Source organism: Chaetomium globosum, genomic scaffold (assembly GCF_000143365.1).
Source record: "Chaetomium globosum CBS 148.51 scaffold_3 genomic scaffold, whole genome shotgun sequence".
Classification (NCBI taxonomy): Eukaryota; Fungi; Ascomycota; class Sordariomycetes; order Sordariales; family Chaetomiaceae; genus Chaetomium; species Chaetomium globosum.
Window position 1 is genome coordinate 3851347 of NT_165978.1, and position 21342 is coordinate 3872688.

At 55.3% G+C, this 21342-nt stretch overlaps 7 protein-coding genes across 7 annotated transcripts; 3 read left to right on the plus strand and 4 right to left on the minus strand.

Moving 5' to 3' along the window:
• Window positions 1-794: 794 nt before the first annotated feature.
• CHGG_06537 (uncharacterized protein) lies at window positions 795-2845 on the minus strand (the record flags this gene model as incomplete). The annotated part of the gene is made up of 5 exons (XM_001222631.1): window positions 795-902; window positions 990-1162; window positions 1301-2567; window positions 2630-2774; window positions 2838-2845. 5 exons carry the CDS (start codon window positions 2843-2845, stop codon window positions 795-797), a joined length of 1701 nt encoding a protein of 566 aa, XP_001222632.1.
• A 1501-nt stretch (window positions 2846-4346) lies between these two features.
• CHGG_06538 (uncharacterized protein) lies at window positions 4347-6242 on the minus strand (the record flags this gene model as incomplete). The annotated part of the gene is made up of 1 exon (XM_001222632.1): window positions 4347-6242. The coding sequence occupies one exon, from the start codon at window positions 6240-6242 to the stop codon at window positions 4347-4349; it is 1896 nt and encodes a 631-aa protein (XP_001222633.1).
• Window positions 6243-8648: 2406 nt separating this feature from the next.
• Window positions 8649-8951, plus strand: CHGG_06539 (uncharacterized protein; the record flags this gene model as incomplete). Its single annotated transcript, XM_001222633.1, has 2 exons — window positions 8649-8740; window positions 8804-8951. 2 exons carry the CDS (start codon window positions 8649-8651, stop codon window positions 8949-8951), a joined length of 240 nt encoding a protein of 79 aa, XP_001222634.1.
• A 689-nt stretch (window positions 8952-9640) lies between these two features.
• On the plus strand, window positions 9641-10311 carry CHGG_06540 (uncharacterized protein; the record flags this gene model as incomplete). The annotated part of the gene is made up of 3 exons (XM_001222634.1): window positions 9641-9693; window positions 9769-9826; window positions 9907-10311. 3 exons carry the CDS (start codon window positions 9641-9643, stop codon window positions 10309-10311), a joined length of 516 nt encoding a protein of 171 aa, XP_001222635.1.
• Window positions 10312-10489: 178 nt separating this feature from the next.
• CHGG_06541 (uncharacterized protein) lies at window positions 10490-13502 on the minus strand (the record flags this gene model as incomplete). The annotated part of the gene is made up of 6 exons (XM_001222635.1): window positions 10490-10966; window positions 11027-11601; window positions 12325-12431; window positions 12490-12932; window positions 12994-13337; window positions 13397-13502. 6 exons carry the CDS (start codon window positions 13500-13502, stop codon window positions 10490-10492), a joined length of 2052 nt encoding a protein of 683 aa, XP_001222636.1.
• Window positions 13503-14860: 1358 nt separating this feature from the next.
• CHGG_06542 (uncharacterized protein) lies at window positions 14861-15757 on the minus strand (the record flags this gene model as incomplete). Its single annotated transcript, XM_001222636.1, has 1 exon — window positions 14861-15757. The coding sequence occupies one exon, from the start codon at window positions 15755-15757 to the stop codon at window positions 14861-14863; it is 897 nt and encodes a 298-aa protein (XP_001222637.1).
• Window positions 15758-17567: 1810 nt separating this feature from the next.
• Window positions 17568-18990, plus strand: CHGG_06543 (uncharacterized protein; the record flags this gene model as incomplete). The annotated part of the gene is made up of 2 exons (XM_001222637.1): window positions 17568-18533; window positions 18781-18990. The coding sequence occupies 2 exons, from the start codon at window positions 17568-17570 to the stop codon at window positions 18988-18990; spliced, it is 1176 nt and encodes a 391-aa protein (XP_001222638.1).
• Between the last annotated feature and the right edge of the window lie 2352 nt (window positions 18991-21342).

The following is a 21342-nucleotide window of genomic DNA, read 5'->3' on the forward strand; positions in this document are numbered from 1 at the left end:
CCCCAGTTAACAACAACGGGGCCCAGCACCTGCATCATCAAACCCATACGAAATCCATAATTCTCCATGTATGGAATCAGGATGACGCGGTGAATAGTCACTTGGGTGCCTTGACTCTCACCTCTCTGGAACAAACCGCGAGCATTCGCCCCTCTGGTGGGTTTGAGAAACAAATGGAAGCCAGCAAACCCCTGCTTGACCGCCGCTGTTTCCCGGGCACCTACTGAGAAGAACAACTTGCATCTCTTTTTAACAGCCGGCATCCTTCGTTTGCTCAAGTTGCGATGCCCGTGGCACTATGAGCCTTGAGAGTCCGATGTGACAGAGCGGTTAAGAGGAAGAAGCAATTCCAGTGTGCATGGGACGTCTCATTATTTGCTCTGCGTGGGTTCATCAGCCTTCGCCGCCGTGAAAGCCATCGAACTTCACATGCAAGCCAAGGGCTCCCAACCCTAACCCATATCAAGGCCCCTTTCCACGCGTTTCGAGAATGAGCAGCGCAGGGCCCGTCGCTCTTGGCGGCCTCCTCGGGTTGACAACACGTCAATCAAGACAAAGCACTGAGTGCCCAAGTGTTGTAACAGGGAGGACAGTGGAGGTAAGGTACCCAGCACGATGCAATCCAGGCTTTGTCAATAGAACGTGTCTCAAAACGACGCCTTCGGTATCAGCAGTAGCAAACAGCCAACTTTTTTGGAGCCCCCATTGTTTCCTTTTGATGTTTCCCGCAACAGATTACCTCCTCAGCAAGTTCGTGGGCAAAATGATAGCTAGGTAGTGTAGGGCCGCCCAGATTACACGTCCGCCGCCTTCGCCTCGAGAACGTTGATGAAGTCAGGCGGTGCTGGCCCGTTGGCGGTCGCTTTTGAGAGGACAGGGCTTCCTTGCCGACTCGGGGTGAACTGCATCGGTATTAGTTTCAAGACGTCATTGATAACTCGCAATTCGAAAAGAAAACGGGATAACCCCTGCGTTTGAGTAAAACTTACGTTGCTGGCAGCGCTCAGAAGAGCGATCAGGGAGCTCTGGACCACATCCTCATCGATACCCACGCCCCATACCTTCTTCTTCGTACCAGCCGCCGTGCACTCGATATATGTCGCGGCTTTGACATCACGGCCCCGACCAACGGCATGCTCTTTGTAGTCCTGGACGTCGAGGTCTATGCCAACGGTCCGCAGGGCGTTAGCCAAGCTGGATATGGGGCCGTTGCCACGGCCGCGGAGTTTGTATTCGAGGCCGTCGATCGATATAACACCCTCAAACAGTCTCCTAAGACCCGTCGTATCCTGTGTCTTACCCGGTTCGGGGGGGGCTGGCGACGCGGATCGGTCGGGCGAAATGGTGTAGTCGACGATGCTGAAGCGGGGGCTTTGGGTAAGGAAGTAAGTCTGCCGGAACAGGTCTGTGATTTCAGTGGGAAGGAGCTCCCGCCCCTTCTTCTCTGCCATGTTTTGGACGACCTGGGAAAAGGCGACTTGGAGACCACGAGGCAGGTCAAGATGCAAGTGCTGCTGGATGATCCAGGCGGCGCCGCCCTTGCCGCTCTGCGAATTGACGCGGATGACGGCCTGGTAATCCCGCCCGATATCCTTAGGGTCGATAGGGAGGTAGGGAACCTGCCAGTAGTCGTCGTAGCCCTTGCCCTCATTCTCGCGCACCTGGAATCCCTTCTTGATGGCATCCTGGTGCGAGCCGCTAAAGGCACACACCACCAGAGAGCCTCCGTATGGCGCACGTGGATGCACCTCGATTTTGTTGCATTCCTCCACTATCCTAATGACCTTGCCGAGATCGGAAAAATCTATGTTGGGCGTCACGCCCTGGGTGTAGAGGTTCAAGGCGAGGGTGACGAGGTCGACGTTGCCGGTCCGCTCTCCGTTTCCGAAGAGACATCCTTCAACTCTATCCGCGCCAGCCATCTGGCCCAACTCGGCCGCTGCTGTTGCAGTATTCCTATCGTTGTGTGGATGGAGGGATACACAAATCTTCTCGCGTTCCGTGATGTTGCGGCAAAAGAACTCGATTTGGTCGGCGTAGACGTTCGGGGTCGCCACCTCAACCGTCGCAGGGAGGTTGAAGATGATGGGGTTCTCGACTGTGGGCTCCCAAGCCTGCTTTACGGCCTCGCAGATGCGCACGACAAACTCCGGGCTTGTGTCGGAAAACGTCTCTGGGCTAAACTCGAACGCCCACTCCGTCCCCGATTGTGAAGGGTCATCCTTGGTCAAGGATCGGACCAGGGCAGCACATCTGCTGGCCAGCTCGACGCTGTCGTCCTCGGAAAACCCAAAGACGACCCTCCGGAAGCATTCGCTGGTGGCGAGGTAGATGTGCACAATAGCCTTCTTGCTTCCTTTGAGAGACTCGATAGTGCGCCGGATGAGGTCCTCTCTGCAGGGGGAAAGGACTTGGATCCAGACATCATCGGGTACAGCTCCCTCGGTCTCGATCAGGCGCCGGGTAAAGTCGAAGTCGGTTTGCGACGCCGAGGGGAATGACACCTCGATCTCTTTGTAGCCGAGCTCGCACAGCATGCGGAAGTACTCCCACTTCTGCTCGCCGTTCTGCCGAGGGAGTTAGCCAATTGCTTTCGAGTCAGGTTTCTTAAATTTAATGAATGACTCACCATGGGGTCAACCAAGCTTTGGTTGCCATCCCGAAGGTCTGTTGCCAACCACCGAGGGGCCTTGTCGAGGGTCTTGTTCGGCCATTGACGGTCCGGGAGGTTGAGAGGAGGGAACCTCTTATACTTCTTGGAGGGATCCTTGAGCCTGTGGCGCGCCACCGTTAGTTTCTTGCATCTCGTAGCAGTTTCTGGGGAAGGTCGGGTTTACATAGGCATCTTAACTAGGGGGTTGGAGAGTGGATGGGCAAAGCGAATGCCGTGTTTTTTTCCCACCAATTCTTTTTGTCTAAGCAACAAGGATGGCCAAATTCCACTTGGAAGACTCGCGGTCTTTCGAGAGGCCGAATCTGAGGTTATTCAGATTCCTGAATAGCTCGGGCAAGAGTTGGGGAACAATGCGCGGATCGCGGTGGTGGTGGTGGTGGGGGAGAGGAGAGAACGGTTATAAATGGCTAGTGAAGGGGAAGATTTGAGTCATAAGTGAGTGGAGGAAAGTTTCGAAGGCGAATCCCCATCTGCCCCAGGCCCGAGGAACAAAAAGATGGACCCGGCTTGTGCTAATTCATGTCAATCCCGAGCTTGTTGCATTGCCCCACTATCCTAGACTCCCGATCTTACACAGTTCACCAACACGGACGGGTGGCAAGCTCGGGAGGCTTCAAAACCACAAAAGGTGTGCGCTCGCGGTGTTTGTGCCCATTGGCGGGGTTGTTTTGGGAACCCCTCCTTTCCAGGTTGCTCCCCGCTGGGTACCTCTACCACTCACGGACCTATCCGTGCAAGCCCTCGACATCCTTACGCCACGTTGCCCTTATTGGTGGTTCGGCTGCTGTTTTGAAAACTCTTCATTAGATGCTATGTCTGAGAATAAATAAGGTATGCCTGTATCGACCTCGCGGGTTGCGGGACTTCTCCGTCCGCCTGCCCTAGGTTTTGGATGTTCTCCTCATGGAAGTCTTTGGTCAACAAAGCCCCTAAATAGAGGGGCACCACTGGCTGCGTTGCAGGGCGTGGGGGGGGACCCCAAAAAGCGGGTCTTTTGAGAGCGAGTTCCTGTCAATGGTCTGCGTTGTCCTGACTTGCCGCTGCCGAGCCGCTGCAAAACGACGTGCGGATCAAGGAATCGCATGTGGGAGTACCAGCGGAACGTAATGATGCCACACAGCACCTGATGAGGAGAGAGGACATGATTGGGCAACTTTGAACTGATCCCTCGTTTTCACTGCGAGGAAGTCTCCAAACGGTCATGATATAGTCTCCATGCGAGGTAATTGGTCCTGCAACGCTGATGGGAATACCACGTTGTGTTATCTCCAGCATTGAAGCGAGGAGGCGAGTAAGAGAACGGAACATTTGGCTCAGCTGCATGTTGTCTACACAGTAAGCTCCCTAAATAGCTACCTAGCAATCACCCGAGCGGGTAAATAAACTCTGGTCGTGTATCTCGGAAAGGGATCGGCTGCAAATGGGCTATGACTGCATCACAACTTCTTGTGGGTTGGTTCAACGGCGAACGGTACAGAAATAAACATAAGGAGGCTGTAAAACAGCACGGCTTCGTTGTTGAACATAAACAGGTAAAATAATTACTAACAAGAAAAGTAATGCTTCCTCGACACGCTGTCGGTATGCAGAATTCGAAAAATAAAACCACCGTCCGTCTAAGTCATTCCGTCTATTCAATAAAACGAGCAAACCATCCGAAACGCGCCAGGTATCACCACGTAAAACTCTCCTCCACAAAATCCACCACCGTGTTATGCGCCTGCACTTTGCGCACCGCATCCCGCACATCATCAGCCAGCCCACCCGGCCCGCAAACAGACACGCACATGGCGCCCATCTGCTCGCCAACCTCCTTAGCAAGTAGCATGGGGATGTTGGGGCGGCCGGGAAACATCTGCACGGTGGCGGAGCTCGAGATAACCTGGTTCGGGTTCTTGGGCCGCGTGACGAACAGCCGGATCTGCAGGATATCCTTGCGGTTCGGCAGCCGGAGGATCTGGTCCATATAAGGGCGCGCCCACTCGAGCACCTCGTAGTCGCGCACAATCCAGACGAGCGTCACACGCCGCGTCGCCGCCATGCCCGCGTTGTACCCTTCGATCAGGTGGCGCAGGTAGCTAATTTGATGCGTGATGCCCGTAGCCCCCGCGAAAAGCACGGCGTGCCCGTAGCTGTCCATGCTGAAACCCAGTGCGTACGGCCCCTCGAAGGCGGCGCGCATCGAGATGCCGCGCCCCTGCGGCGCCTGGAGGGCCTTGTTGTAAAGTTTGCGAGTGAAGCCGGTTTGGGCGCCGATGATAAAGGAAACGGTCGTGCCGATCGCATCGCGGGGCTGCTTGGGCTTTTCCTTTTCGGCGGTGGGGAGGGTCTCGTCGTCGCGATATCGGTGCTCGTACCACGCGATGGAGAATGGGTGGTTCTCCCAACAGTTGACACCCGCGAACCGGAGGTAGGCGTGCTGGCCGGGGTCGATTTTGACGAAACGGGGAAGGCGCATGGTCACGCGGCAGGCCTCGCCCGGTAGCGTTTCTACGATGGCCTCGGTGAAGCCGCGGGTGGACCAGTTGGCGTAGGCGAGGCGGAACATGCGCGCGGTTCTTTCGGCGAGCCAAAGGGACATGATGGCTAGCATCCAGGGTCCCTGAGGAAGACCTCCCGGGACCGTTGCCGATATGCAGTGAACCCAGGTGCAGACGAAGGCGATCAGAGCCAAGAGGATGTGGGCATTTAGGAAGCTCTCGTAAAAGGCGTGGCGGACGGGAGAGAATGCCGTGATCAGAATGATGACCATGGCCGCCACCCCAACGGTACCCGATGCGATGAAACGGTCGCCGAGAATTTTCTGCTGAACGCCGCCCCATCCGTCGTAGGACACCTGAACGACCGCCCAGGCGATGAAGTGGATGATGACTTCAATGATAGAAATCCGGCCCATCCACCGGTGCAGGAGATTGTACGTGTCGAAGCTCACGTTAAGGAGGTTGATCAAGGGATTGTTGCGGCCGGCGAAGATGATGAGCGGCACCATGTTCACAACTGAGAGCGTTCCAGAGCGGCCGCGGATTTCGGCACACAGCGCGAACCTATTTTCGTGCCTCCAGTCGAGGATGAACATGTAGGCGATGTTGCTGGCGATGTAGCCGAACAGAAGAAGGGAATGGAATCTCGAAGGAAGTGTCCCCATATTGGCGGCGCTAGAAATCCGAATTTCGCGGTTGTGTCGTTTGTTCCACAGCGGCGCGTAGATGAGTCCCCTTTTCAGGCCGGGCATCTTCCTCCACTGTGTTCGCTTCCAGAACTCTTGCTTTTCCCCAGGCAGGGACATGGCCGTTACCAACCGCAGTTGTGCCCACGCCAACTCAACTATCCTGATGAGGAGCATCACCAAGCCAACGATGCCTAAACTCCACCACATGATATCAGTAAGTAGCATGTTGACCGGCTGGTTGACGCCGTTGAGGCCTGTGCTGTAGGGGGAAATCGTGGAGCTCGGGGTGGCCACCCCGGTCTGCGTCCCTGTGGTCGCTGTCGCCACATCTCGTAGTCGTAATGGTGCGGTCGGAATGTTGACACCGGGGTCGGGGAGGGCATGGCGTGTGAGGTCCATCGTGGGACTGGGAAACCGAGGAAGCGGCAGGCGATACTTTGACAGGCGAGAAGAAGGGATGTCAAGTCGGGGACAGAATCCGGAGCGAAGGAGAACGCGGAACCCTTCACACGCCTAGTCGCGGGTGTCCTTGTTTTTAGAGAGTTTGGGGTGTAACTCCGGGTCAATCCGACAAAAATGCTGTGTTATTGAGGTTGACGGGCTGGGGGGAACATTCCCATTGTGTGTTGGACAATAGCGAGAACCAAAGGTAGTCCGCCGATTGTTCTCCTTTAACCTCAACCAACAACCCGACAGACAAGCGCCCTTCCTCGCGCAGACAAAGTGGGACAAAGTAGCCGTTCGTATCCGGGTCAAAAAAGAGTGTCGGCTGGCCAGGAGTCGAGATCCCAACGTATGTATGTACACACGCGGCGGCGACACGCTTTGGCGCCGCTGATATCCTCCAGAGTTTTTTAATGGGAAAGAATGGATACGCTTTACCAGAAAGCTGGGGTTCTTGATTCAAGGATTGAAGCGGGGTGTGAAAGGCCCGTGACAAAGTGAGCAAGGGGAGAGAACCAAGAGAGGTGAAGTGAAAACAAGGTTGAGATCGGCGGCGATGTAATATGCCCGACTGATCTTCGCTTCCCTGTCTGCTGTTATCGCGACACGGCACCACAGGGCGTGTCAACAAATACCGAGGTTCAAAAAGCGAGAGAAGTGAATAAGTGGTGTGTAGACCAAACCAGAAGGTCGACACTTTGAAAATGAGAACCCGGCGGCTGGGGAAGGGAGGCCTGGAATGCGAAAGCAATCGAGGACGCAGAGCCGCGCGCGAACCTAGCCAGGGCATCAGTTACCTTTTAAGACAATGGGAAAATCATCTTGTCGAGCCGGCTCACTCCGAGCAAACCATCTCGGAATCTTGCCCCCTGACTGGCGAACCGATGGCAGAAGGATCCCTTGCGGCGGGACCTTGGGCTTGGAGAAGCATCGTCATCCAACCGAGCTCGCGGAATGATCTTCCTCCCCGCCAAGAATGCTTGCGTGGGTCAGCATCGCCCTGCATCGCCCCGAAAAACACCTATCAGGTCGGGCCGCGAGTCTCGTTCATCGTGTGTTCTGCGCAGCCCAGGCGGAGGCGCGGACGACCAAGATCTCGGTTCTGGACGGAGTGTGTCTTTGAGCAAGCGAAATCATAGGGTGAGGAGGGTTGTGGAACTTCGACGGCGGATTTCAGAAGTCATGCAGCTGACGGGGGGCGGGATTTTAATTGGTCCAGTGTTTTCAGGGCGCTTCTTGGCGCCCTGAATCTGTCCACACGTCGATGGCGGGCCAAGCCGTGATGCAGGGGCAAAGGCAAATCCTGGGCAGGGGCCGGCGGCCTTCCTCGCCATCAGCCTGCAAAGACCGCAGCCAGGGACTGCTGTGTAGGCAGGTTCCTGTGCTGTCGCGACACGTATTTTTCCCGTGTGTGGTCCGTCGGAAACTTGTTGGCATTTATTATCGTGGATACTTAGAAAATCGTTGTATCCAGATAGTTACGAATACAGGTTACAGAAGCGATGACCGGTTTCCCGGTGACCTCCCCACTACTGTGCATGTACACGAGTGCGGCGTGTCGCTGCTGGGCCGAAGAAGAAATGATTCAGATGATCCCGGAGCGGAAATGCTCGGCCGAGAGTCGCTTTTCCACTTTTGGGATTCGAATTTTCGACGTCATGCTGCCGCACGGACAACGTTCCGACCATCGCGGGGGAGATCTCCTATTCCAGGAAGCGGAACGGCCATGGCTGAGGCTTGAGCGGGAGCGGCTCCGTCGTGCCCACCCGAGTCACCGTAGCTCGGCGTCGGTTACAGATAAAAATACGACGTGGGGTTTGTGCATATCTGGGCCCGTCTTGTCCGCGATCCCCGGTGGCCATGGTGGTGGTGTTATACGAATACCAGGTGCCTGCTTGGCCAAGCTTTCGAGATCAACGAAACAGTCGATCATTGCTGCTCCCAACGGCTTTTCTCTCGGCCATTTACATTAGAACTTGGCTTGACCTGACCGGCTTCAAGTCGTCTTCTCGCGCCCTCCTGCCATCGCACTTGCGACTCTCCCGCTCTTGTGTATTCAACCAGCAGCTTGAGGAGTCAGTCTCGAGCGGCAATACTTGACTTGAGTTCCCTGGCATGGGACGGCTGGTAAAGTGACCCGCCCCGGGAGATGAGAGGGGCTGGCACCCTTGGTTATCGAGCCATGTTCCCCTCTGTTGCATCGAACTATCGCGTCTTCCCGCTGAAAAACGTGGCCATACTAGTGAACCAGGTAAACCGAGTTACATTTGCAACCGTCATCCGATGTGTACACGACCGTACATGTAGATCCGAGTTCAGGACGCAAACTCGCGGTTGTTGACCTGTGAAAGAGGTAACAAAATGGGGAACGCATGCAGATGCCACTGGTCCCGTCGCACGCTCAACAGCGCCAGTCGATCCGTCATATGCAACAACCGTCTTCCGGTTACCGAGTCAGTGTGTCCATGCGAAGGATTCTGCTTCGGTCGTGATGCATCGTATGTACATCGGACGAGTCTCGGCTCGCGGGACGGCGCTCCGCCGAATGGAGACGTCATCCCCGACGGTTCCCCTGTCCTGTCTCCCAGAGGGTGTGCCATGGCTATGCTCAGACGCGGGTGCTCTTGGCGCACACACGCCATCGCCATCGCCAGCTTGTGGTGAGCGGCGCGCGGGATGCGAACTGATGCCGCTGAGCAGCAATCAACGGGGTTACCGAAGTCTGAGCCAACACGAAGAGGCAGGGCTCTGCCAATAATGACTGGTACAGATAAATCACTGGAACTCGCCGGTTCAACAAGTACACAATACTCGGAACTCCGGCGATGCATTCTGTGTGCGAACGATGGATTGTTGGGAAGTTGGATTCTGCGAAGCGATGAATCGGCTCGCCGCTGAACTGCTGTCCGCAGTCCCCTCAACTCCTTGAAAAAAAATTTACACCCCAGGGCAGATCTAGGATCTTGAAAGGCTCGGGGGAGCAATCAGATAAGGGCCAGGACATAGGAAATGCGAAAGAGCTCCAAAGATGGGAGATACCTAACCTTGCTCGCCGTTTTACTGGGGAGAGGGTGCGAGGCGCAAGAGGTTTGGAGGTTGATAAGGTCCGAGCTTATCCAAGTTGCAGTGAAAACCGACCAGGGCTATCGACAGTGTTAAAACAGCAGGGGGCACTGTATCTCGTCATTGGCTGAAATTTCCATGAGCCGGAAAGACGACGGGTGCCAAGAATACGGGAAAGCATCACTCGCTGCCGACCGGCGAAGCGCAAGCACAAGAGTTCGAGGGAATTGCGCCACTCCCACCACCCGCAGTGCTAATTGATTGAAAGCTCTGCTTCTCTTCCGTTCGCCATGGGTTCGAACACGTCCAAGCCCTCAAATCCGGCGCCACATGTGTGGAGGGGGTACGCCCAACCTATCCCAAAACCCTAAAGGCCCCCCCCCCCGAGCCCGCGACCATCAAATTAACCCCCTCCTAGCTCCTCCCAAGCCGGGGTGTCGCAAAGCCTAGTTGAATCTCTCGAGACTAGCAACGAGGTTAGCCCTTGTCCCTGGCCCTCCGATGATTGCCTAGTCCTAGTAGTCCCCAGTCTAACCGTCCCTCTTCCGAATCGCAGACCGACGTCTCGCGTCTCCAAGCCCTCGAACTCCATATCCAAGAACGCGTCGCCGCCGAGCTGAAGCGCCTCCGCGCCCAGGAATCCGAGACCCTACGCGAGGCGCAACAAAAACTCTCGGCCGGACCCGCTACCGACCAGCAAGGGAGCGAGCACCAGCAGCAGCAGCTCGCTGGCCCCAGCCGGCAGGAAGTTTCCAAGGCTATCGGAGACTTGCGCGCCAAGCTCGAGGAGAGGAAAAAGGTGCGCCAGGTGCCTGAGACTTTGGAGAAGGCGCGGGACGAGGTGGTGCGGTGCCTACGTGAGAATGACCGGCGGCCACTGGATTGCTGGCGCGAAGTGGAGGCTTTCAAGGAGGAGGTTAGGAGGCTGGAGAAAGGATGGGTTGACAAAGTGATCAGCTAGATGTGGGGAGATGAAAAGAAGATCATGAGTGGTGCTTACAGATTTAATCTGTCGATGTTGTATACCATGGATTCCTGTATGAAAGGGGCTGATCTTAGGTTGCTGGATGGCTCCGGCGACGTAGAAAAAAGGAAAATTAGAAGGCGCTCACACTCATGGTACTGCTGCGGAAACACTCTCAAACATCGCTAGCTTGCTGATGGACTGTAGACTCTTCCCTGGATGCACCCGGAACCTCGCTCTTTTCTTTCCTGAGTTCCTCTCGCCGCCTAAGTCCCTCCAGCCGTTTGCGCACCCTTCTCGCCTCAGGATCCTCCCAGTTCTCTTTGCCTTTGGAGGGAGCGAAAGCTGCGTCCAGCGCGGCACTGAACCTAGCTATCCTCTTCTCGTTCTCGACAAATCGCTCATTCGCTATGCGGACGAGAGTTTTGAGGTAATCGGGTGACACAACCAACCGGCGGACGCCGTCTGTCTCGACCCCAATCAAGGACTCGAACGATAATCCCATAGACCGCACAGCGACCATGGGCGTTGCCTCCTCATCCGACCGCCGCGCAAGTAGGCTAACAGCCCCGGATTCGCGGAAACCAGCCTCCATCCCGGCCTGGATAACTAGCTGCGCATGCTCCAAAGAAGCGGTTAAGATGTGTAAAATCTGAAAAGGGGTTAGTCGGCCATAACCTATGGTTTTAAAGAAACCAAAAAAAAGGCATACCATGGGCTCAAACTTAAAATGAATCAACCGTGACGACCTCGTCAAGTCCGTTTTCCCTGTTCCTGTTTCTTCTCCTGCCACTACCGCTGCCGGTCCAAGGCCCAGAAACAACCTCTCGTACCCTCCGCCGCCGCCGCAATCATCACCATCTCGGCACCCGCCCACTACCGGATCATGCGACACAAACAACCACTCCCCGCCACCCTTCCCTCCAGAAGAACTCGCACCCACCGCCGCGGGAGCACCATCCCCACGCTCGCCCACGCCGCCTTCCTCCCCAACTCCGGCGCCTTCCTTCACCAAACCTTCATCCCTAGCCGTCGGGGGTGGGGACGGACCGGCTTTGCGTCCCTCAAGATAGACACTGACGCGCCCCGCACAGCTGCTCGTGGTCACTAAGCCCGCGTGCGCGTCGTCATTGTTGATGCGGTCAATCAGGTGACGGATACCGGCGTCGACGGAGCCCTTGGGTGATGCGTCGGTATACGCGGCATCGGGAACGGCGAGCTGGGCGAGAATTTTGTGTTTTTTGAGGGTAAACTTGGGGGTGGGGGTAGGGAGGGGTTTCATGGTTCCTTTTCTTCGTTTTTTTTTTTTTTTTTTTGCTTTGGTTGAGAGGGTCTGTTGGGGTGGTGTTTTTGGGTTGACTACTTCTTCTAGATTGATAGAGATGCGGAAATGATGAGGTGGTAGACTTTGAACAAGTGAGGGTGGATGGGGTCGTGAAAATGGGGGTCACGTGTGCGGGTTGCAAAGGTGTAAAAGGGGAAGATAAACAACAAACTCGAGAGCCTTCGAGAATGTTGGAAACTTCGATAAGTTTCTAAGTTACCGAGAAGATGTCTGAATAATAGCACACTCCCACATTTTTGAATTGGCCTACGAAGAAAGTTTGATCACACACAGAGATACGACTGATGATTCCAGGTTAAGTCTTGATGGAATCGACATTAGTAAGGTACTGAGAAATGCTGAGTTCCCTTCGGACGCTTCCTTCGTCTGTGGATTTCCTTTGCCCCCCATCTGTATCTGCAACCCAGAGCAAACCACGGCGTATTACATGAGCCAAATTACGTCGCCCTGACCTCAACCAGCATGACATGGAATGTGATTTAGAGGAAGGTAAAGAGAGGGGGAATGAAGGGATTGTGTACATGAAACTGAAGCACGGTCTTAGAAATGCGTAGCCACAACAGCAACACTGCTGACAAGTATCAGGACTGCCGTTGGAATAGCAACGAGGGCGCCTCCGTTTAGGGGTATAGTAGCAGGGACGAAAGTAGTTGTAGGTGCAATACCCGACGTAAAGGGTGGGTCGGCGACAGCAGCCACTCCAGCAAATGCTGGTATCTGGGTTGAAGCAGCCGGGTCAGGGGTAGCGGAAGAATTAGAGGGGTTAAGAACGCTGGGAAAGAGTCATGGTCAGCATATTTCTAGGGTGATGTGACGACAGCAAGACTCACTTATCTAGCACGTGCACAACCCCGTTGCTGGTCAAGACATCCGCGAGAATGACCCTCGCCGAGTTGACAAATACCCGGGGGCCATCCCTGCGGACCGTGATGTTCTGTCCTTGGAGCGTTGCGAGCGTTATCTGATCGGCACTTAGTAAGTCGGTGCTGAACCGCAGCGGTTGCCGCGCCAGGACGTGGTAGCCTAGAATACCGGCTAGGTCTTGCGTAGTCAGTGTCCCTAGTGCGGACCCGATCGCTCTGAACGCATCGTTGGACGGGGCGAAGATGGTGACATCGGGGAGGGCGTTTATACCGTCGACTAGCCCGGCGGCCGTCAACGCGCCGGCGAGGGAGGTGAGGCCCGTATTGATTGCGGTCTGCGCCGGGTTTGCAGGGACAGTGAGGACGGTGTCAATGATGTGCATGACGTTTCCGCCGTCAAATTCTACGTCCTGGAAAAGATCTTAGTCTTTTATAGTTTCCGCTAGGGGCGAGGATAATGGCTGCACATACCGCTGTAACAACCGTAGCAACCTGTTTGTACCCTGAGAACACCTTTGCAGTGCCATTTACCATAACCAAGCCAACATTTTGGCCATTGGTGACATTGGAAAATGGTGTCGTAAGCAGAGTGGAAGGAAACTTTGGTGTTGGCGAAAAGTCACTAGCGAGTAGCTTGCCCACCAATACGTGGTATTGGAGTACACCCGCCAGAGCCCTGGGATTTCTCATCAACTCTGCCGACCTCGGATTTCGCGCCATTAGGCCGGTAAAGGCGGTGTTTGACGGTGCAAGGATGGTGATGTTCTGGGCTGTGGAGAGCGTCTGAACGACATCGGACACAAGTGCGAGGAAAGCTAGTCTCGTCAAATCTAGGTACCTAAGCAAGGCCATATATATAAGGCGGCGTACGTACCATTGAGTGTACTCAGCGTGGCATTATTTTTCGCGAGCATGCTGGTTAGTGACTGGGCAGAAACGTAGGCTGCCACGCACAGTGGTAACAGAGATGCAGGATGCATCGCGCAGACATATCCCTACGGAAGGTCGAACAGTTGATTACAATGGGAGTGAGCCAACAACGGACATTTAACAGCGGGACATCGGGGTCATATAGGCAGCGACAACGGCACCTGATACTCAGCAATCCCGAAGTATCCTCAAAACGAAACACCCGCAACGCAGGCCAGTAGTTCACCAGCCTCCCTTTTCCCAGATTATCTCACGATGATATCGACCAAAAAGAACTTGGTCCCTTTAGCATTGACCCCCGGGCATCCAACGCGATCCAGAGGTAAAGGCTACCCGGTGGTTGAGGCGTTGCAACGGAGAACGCAGGGCTGGGCGATACGAGCGTGCAACGCCCCTGTTCAGTCAGTGTCAGAAACCGGAACAAGGCAGATTGACTTCCCGTAGCCATGATCATAAAGCGAAGCCCCTAATGTACAACATGCCATTGGACGTGGGAGAAAGCACCACGAAGTACGTGAGGCGGAGAGTGTCGGAGGCTGGTGATCATGGCAACCCCTGGATCGATCTTCCCACAACTTAAATGCCGAGACCAGCGGGGTCGCCATAGTATTACACGATATAGTTTGGGTTAATGCGAGATAAGGGGACTTTTGTAAGTGAATTGTTGGTACGAATCTTTAGGATTGGGATTCTTTGGAGTCGCTCGAGTCTCGAGTCGTTGTAACGCCGAGGAGTTAACTTAAGGTACCTGAGGGTTAGGAGGGAATGACAAGGTCTCGGCTGTCTTGATTGGTCCATGTCCATCATTTTGCTGCCAAGCTCGAGTTTATCGATAGAAGGGAGCTCGCTCGGCAGAGGGCGGACAGCTCGGAGCAACTCCAGCCCCAGGAAGCTCGCGATCCAGAGGTTACCGCAGTCATGTTTCTTTTCTACTCTTGATATGCGACTGGAAGTCGTCGCCTACCGATGTTTGGAAAAGTCACGATGCAACAACCGCCACCGATGCCCTCGTCCAATCACCATTCCGGACGCCCTGGTTAGGTAGATCGTCTCGGCTGTTGTGGTCTCCTGACACGTCCCCCGCATTTCACCTCCATCACGAAGCTCCCAGACCCGACAACGACCTGGTTAAAATTTTTGATTTGTCTAGCTATTTAACTTGAAGGCAACAGAAATGGCAATGCAAAACAAAAAGCCTATGCTATTCGAAACCCACAATTCTCCCGTGGCCACGGGGATCAATAACGCCGACGCCGAGCTGTCCCCTTGAAACGCCGCTGTAATGCCCGTCATAACGTCTGTAAAATGTACGCGCAACCCCTCCGATCTCATCACCGTCATCATAAAACCACGGCTAACCCGTTTTGCTTTTACCACAAGCATCTCGAATGCGTTTGGAGTCCGATGCCTATGCCGACACCTCTTGAGTCTGTTGCCGTGCTGCGTCCTCAAGCCACTGGGCATAGCGGCTCTGCTTGTTGTGGATGCCGCACTCGGTCTTCTCTTGGCCCTTCCAGCGGCCCGCGCGCTCATCCTCTCCCTCGGCGACGGGGACGGTGGAGTGCCAGTCGCCGATGGATTTGTACCCTTGGTCGAGGAGGGCGTTGTACGGCACCTTGTGCTCGTCGATATACGCCTTGACCTCGGCAAAGGACCAGTTGGCGAGCGGGTTGATCTTGATAACGCCGCGCTCGTCATCCAGCTCGATGACGTTGATGTCACCACGCTGGCCGCCCTGGGACCGCCGCCGGCCTGTCAGCACGGCCGCGACCTTGAGTTCCGAGTAGGCTCGCTGCAACGGTTCCACCTTGGCGATCCAGTCGTACAACTCAGACGACATGTCGTACAGCTTCTCGCCGTACAGGGCCTCGAACTCGGTCACGTTATTGACGTCCGCCGGCTTGAAGACGTGCACCTTGACGTTGTAGCGCTCCTTGACGCGCTCCACGAGGTCGTAGGTCTCCTGAAAGTGGTAGAGTGTGTCGAGGAAGACGAGGTCGATCGGCTGCGGGCTGGCCGACTCGGCGTCGAGCTTGGACAACATGTCCACGGTGACGAGTCCCGTCAGGCCGAACGCCGTCGACTGGTAGAGGTTGGGGAAGAAGATCTTGCAGAACCGGAGGATGTCCATGGGGTGGAGGGCCTCGAGTTGCTTGTTGAGGTGCTTGATGTGCGGTTGGGTGAGGGATATCCGGGGTAGGCTGACAGTGGACGCGCTTGGCGAAGCGAAGCCGGAGTCGACAGAGCCATGGTCGCCAGGCGAGGACAGCTGGGAAGAGGTTTCGGTGCGCGAGTCGTCGGCCATTTTGAAGATGGGTTGTTGCGAAATACAACGAGGGAACAAGCGGTCAGGAGTCAAAGATGATGTTCAAGCCGAGGATGAAGTCTTGTTCAAGTTGCTCTGCAGGAGACGCGGGCGGAAGAGGAGGAGTACCGAAATCACAAGCGGGGGATGTGTCAAGAACGTGGGTGAAAGGGGGTAGAGGGGGTCGGGTGGTATTAAAACAGCACGGGAGGAGGTTTGGTTGTGGGATGACCCGTTCGAGCGTCTCGCAGGGAATGTCCGTCTTTTCCGGGGTTACGAATACTCGAGACCAAATGGCGAAATCTGGGCCGCCGGAAGTGAGAAGGAGCTGGGCGAGAGGTTCGTTTTCTATTAAACGCATCACCGCCATTACTAATGCCTGTTTCTAGATTCTTGGTCATCCTCGAGATATCCGAGGGGCAGGGCCACTCTGGTATTGGCCGCTGACCGTGGAAACCGGGTCAGCATGACACCAACGGGTGGAGGCGCTGTTAAAGGCGCTTTTTCATGAAGACTTCGTTAGAGTGGTGGTGTTTTCAGCGAGGCTGATCACGACATCTGGGAGCCCTGTGATTGGTCAATTCGGCCTATTTTCTGTGGGGGTTTCTCCCGCTGCGGTTTGGATGCCACCCCCTTGGGGCAAGGACTCGGACCTGGGGAAGGCGCGATTCCTTTCAGAAATGACCACTAACGTGATGTGCTTGTGCCTGCGCTGTTGCGTGTTTGCCGAGATCCGCCGGTTGCGGATACTAGGCTCCCGGCGGTTGGAAGATCGGTACGACATCTGATGTCCATTCCTCTGACAAATTTCACGGAACATCTTCCCTCAAGGGTGGTTAGTCAGCCGCGCCTCTCTACAGACCTACGAATGACTATGGTACGACTGCTATGATGTCACCATCTGTGACGTTCTGAAAAAGCGCGAGTGCCCCTTTTTTTTTGGCAAGAAAGCGTGAGAGAACTTGAGTCTTGTGTACTTCGTATGTGAAGTCGTTTCAATCCAGAGAAGCGGCTCGGCGGCTCGGCGGCTCAACTTGGGACCGACTTCCGGCTTGAAGAGACGATGTGGTTGCGCAGCACACCCTTTACATAACATACTGAGATGATTAATATGTAAATCACCCCTGGCCACGCAGGCGGTTTCGTGGAACCCCTGCTCACTGGACACCCTGGCGACAGCATCAACTGGAATGATCGAGTGAACAATCCGAGACACTACTCATGTCGCTGTTGGCTTCCGTTAGCGGCGGGTTGACGATGTCCCTGATAAAACGACTCAGGACAAGGGGGGGGGAACAGGACTGATAGTCCGGATTCCCCACATCAATGAATCATTAACTATGGAAATCATCCAAGCATCTTCTTCGCCCCATCAACAAGCCACGCATGCCAAGGTCTGACCTGACAGTGGCTCGTGGATATCCTCTACTCTGGCAACTCGTTGATTAGAGAACCATGAAGTGCAGTAATTGGATCCCTTCTAGTAACCGTCATCGCTGACGAGCCTATAGTGTAGGGCATCATTCCACATCCTCAGGCTAAGGTAGTTGAGCTCTTGTTGCACGGGATCAATGGAAGTGCTTGCCAAGGAAAAGAAAATGGCGGGGTCCTTCTCTTGCCCGCCGGCTTCAAAGGTGGGGTTCCACGAGCGCTGCCAGTTTCTTGAAAACACTCTTCGAGACGCGGGGACCAAGTGAACATAATTCCGCTGCTGGAGGTGTTTTCGGCTTTCTTCGCTTTTAGAAAGGCTGCATTGCATTACCTGGGCATTTGCATCGATAACCTTCTTCTCTTGTCCCAATCGCGAACCATGGCCGAGGAAGCCGGCGCCTCTCCCCGGCAGGGACGTCCCTCAATGACCGCCGCCATGCGCAGCAGCTCGTTTCTGAGGGATCACCAACAGTATCGCCCACCGCACAAGCCCGAAAATCACTATGGGATTGACACTGTCGTTGAGGACCTTCAGGCGACTAGCGTCTCGCCGCGCGAGATCACCCACTTCCGGGGGGTTCCCTCGCCTGAGCACCCTCCCACGATTGTCGAGAGCGGCTTGAGCCACGAGTTGTCGCATCCAGACTGCACACCGAGGCCTGGCGCCCGCACCGAAAAGCTCGTCGCAACCTTGTTTTACCGCTCCACGACTCCTCGGGCTTCGAACGCGATCCCCTCCCCGAAAACGGCCGCTTCGCCGCAGAGAAGCCGGTCCCCCTCGCTCCGCGCCCCCTCCGACTCCGACATCCCCCCAACTATGGCCCCGAGCAGCAGCCTTGATACCTACCCCCTCGAACCACCCGCGACTGAGCCTGAGCCACTCAATCATCTCTACGGCTCATACGTCACGCCCATGTGCATCACCTCCTTCCTGCACCTGATGACCACGTTCCCGCTCCCTGCCGGCTCAAATGACCTCACCTCGGCGCACCGCTGCATCAAGTTGGACGCCAGCCAAGATCACCACCCCGTGGTCGTCGAGCTGACGGTTTCCCCCGCGCCCTCGCTGGACTACCTCTCCTTGGCCGACCTCCGTAAGCACGAGCTTATCTACAGGTTCGAGCGCGAGTGGAACGTCGACGTGGCGCTCCGCGCCGACACCCTCTGGCGACGGTACCCGCGCCTGGTGGTATTCGATATGGACAGCACTCTCATCACGCAAGAGGTCATCGACCTCCTGGCCGCCACCATCAAGGACCCGCCGGACCTGGCTGCGCGCGTCGCCGACATCACCCACCGCGCCATGCTCGGCGAGCTCGAGTTCGATTCGGCCTTCCGCGAGCGTGTCAAGCTGCTCACTGGCCTACCCGGGCACCTTTTTCCAAGAGCTGCGCCCCGTCTTGGACGTGAACAAACGGCGTGCGGCCGACTCCTGCGTGCGCTGAAGAGGCTGGGTGTCAAGACCGCCGTGCTATCAGGCGGCTTCCTGCCCCTGACGAGCTGAGTTGGCCGGAGAGCTGGGAATTGATTATGCCCATGCGAACGAAGTCGTAATTGATGAAGCGACGGGTCGGCTGACCGGCGATGTGAAGGGCCGCATCGTCGGCAAGGAGCGCAAGCGGGAGCTTCTGATCGAGATCGCCGAGAAGGAGGGCATCCCCCTGGAGCAGGTGGTTGCCGTGGGTGACGGCGCCAATGACCTGCTCATGATGGAAGCTGCGGGTCTGGGTGTCGCCTGGAACGCGAAAAACCCAGAGTGCAGATGGAGGCCAGCGCGCGCATCAACGGAGATAGCATGCTAGACTTGCTACATCTCTTTGGGTTCACAGACGAAGAAGTTCAGCAGCTCAGTGCCTGAGTACCAGGCACACTCCTCGCAGATTTGAATTTGTCCGTTTGTGCTATTGGAGTCGGTAAGTCTAGCCTATTATCGAGAGGACTAAAGTGGAGATGGAAAAAATGTCAGCGACGGTAAATACAGCCCAAATGTATATTGCAATGACCTATGTGAGGATATTGGCTTGTCTACCGAAGGGTCGCGTGTTTGGAAGCACTCGATGTCGGTGTTTTCTGGGAAAGAATGATATAGGTACGGGAGGACTCGGAGGATTCCTGCGCGGCCAACCGGTTTTAAATAGCTGCCGGCCCTTTTTCCCAGCCCTATGCCCAATTACTTGTATATACACCGATCGATTCTCGTGGCGATCATAGCCGGTTTTGTGCAAGAAACGCATCGTATCTGCTTAACTACGACGCTGCTACCACGCATATTACCAGTATTAACATCAGGAATCGTCTCGTCGGAGGACGGTTAATGTATGGATGCCCACTCAAGAGCAGGAACAAAGCATGAGTCACGGCGGAATAACGAAGTATCAGGCCTACGGTCTTTTCCTCCCAACCGCGGTCGATGATATGTTCCCAGGAAGGAGAGGAACGGGTCAGGGTGATTAGAGTTTGATACTTGATCGGGGGGGAGGGGGGGGGGAATTGGGCACCCGATGGGCTTGATACCAACTGAAATGCAAGTATGTATCCTGGCCCAGCATCTCTCGTCGACTCGGCTGCCTCGCCTCCGGCAGTCCTCACCCTGGTGAGCCCACTCCTTTTAAACGAACGGCTGGGTTTGTCCTGATGTCCACTAACGGACGGATAAGCTTATTTGTTTCTGTGGATCCAACTCCCGAGCTACATGCCGCGTTGATCTGGCTGAAGAACTGCTGGTTCACCCTTGAAGTGGCAGGCTCTTATTCTTTTGAAGTCATTATAAACTGGTATGCTCTCATTAATGACCCAGGGCTATCAAGTCAAGCAGTTGGAAGGAACTCAAGTGTCTGAGGGATCGAGCGACCCTCTGCTTGTCCAGAAGAGGCCGATGGCCCGGAGGCATGGGAGCCTGGGAGCCTGGGTCCCTGGCCGTGGAAGAGTGGAAACCCCTTTCACCACCAGAAGGAGCAGGGCTGCGAGAACCCCGACATGATGGTTCCCCGGGACATAGTGGGTAGAGGAGCCGAAATGTACCTATGTACATACCTGCAGTCGAAGCTTAACCGTCAACCCCTGTCCTTGCCGACATCAAACGGACAGCAGCTGAACCTCTCAGCTGGTCCTAGCCTCATACAGATAGATACCTATGGAAGACCATGAATCGCATGTCTTCGATACAGTCAAAACGCCCGATGACACACACAATATTGCAGTGGTGCCAGACGCGAGACGTGGAACGCACAAGAAACAAAATTGTGCGTTCCAGATTGCCATGATCCTTGAAAACGCATAAGTGACGACGGCCCTGTTCTGGCGAGCCGGCCTCGAGCCGGCCTACGGCCGCGACCAAGAGAGGGGGCCACTTCGCCACAATATGCTTGATTGGAATTGTAACCCCTCCAATGCAAACAAAGAGCTGATTCCCGCTTATCCAACTACAGTCATTCGCCGGTGAGAAATGGGATTTGCAAATGTTTTCGGAGTAAAACCCCGTGAGCTTCTCCTATGTAGGTCACAGGGGAGGAAGGAAGTGAATCTAGATGCCCGGAGCTTGACTCACGCCGTAACCCACGCACAGTATCGTCACATCCTTGACGTTGGGCTGGAGGCCAATGCCTAACGCATCAAGGGTATGCACCTCTGCGGCATGGAGTCCCACTTTGCCGCCAAATCGAACATGCGCGTTGCTCCAGTGGCGCTCGGGCCGACCGGTTTTGAAGGCAAAAAGGACCAGGGATGGATGAACTGAGGGGCTTATCGGTTGCCTAGGAGGTCGCGAGGAGGGGCAGTTTCAGGTTCAACCAAACCCAAGCGGCATGACACGAAAACAGTTTTATTTTTTGTTATCTATGAATTCCTATTGTGCGTAGAAGTTCACATTGGGATGGTTTGGCTGGCCTTGAATTTGGTGACTCGAATTAACTGTATCCTCCGTGTATTTTGCATCTGGTACACTTTGTGAACGATCTGAAGCCTGACCGCGGGGCTGGGCGGCAAAGGTGAAATTTGGCTGGCGAAATTTTGAGGGCTTGCCCCACCCTAGTTGAAGTTTTTGTGCTGCGCAACCCCACCAACTCGCCTTGCCCCTCCCGGCCTGCCCATAAAAACTTCGACCCCTCCTCAAAAATCACCCTACTCTCCCTCTTCACTTCCTCGTCGGCATACCT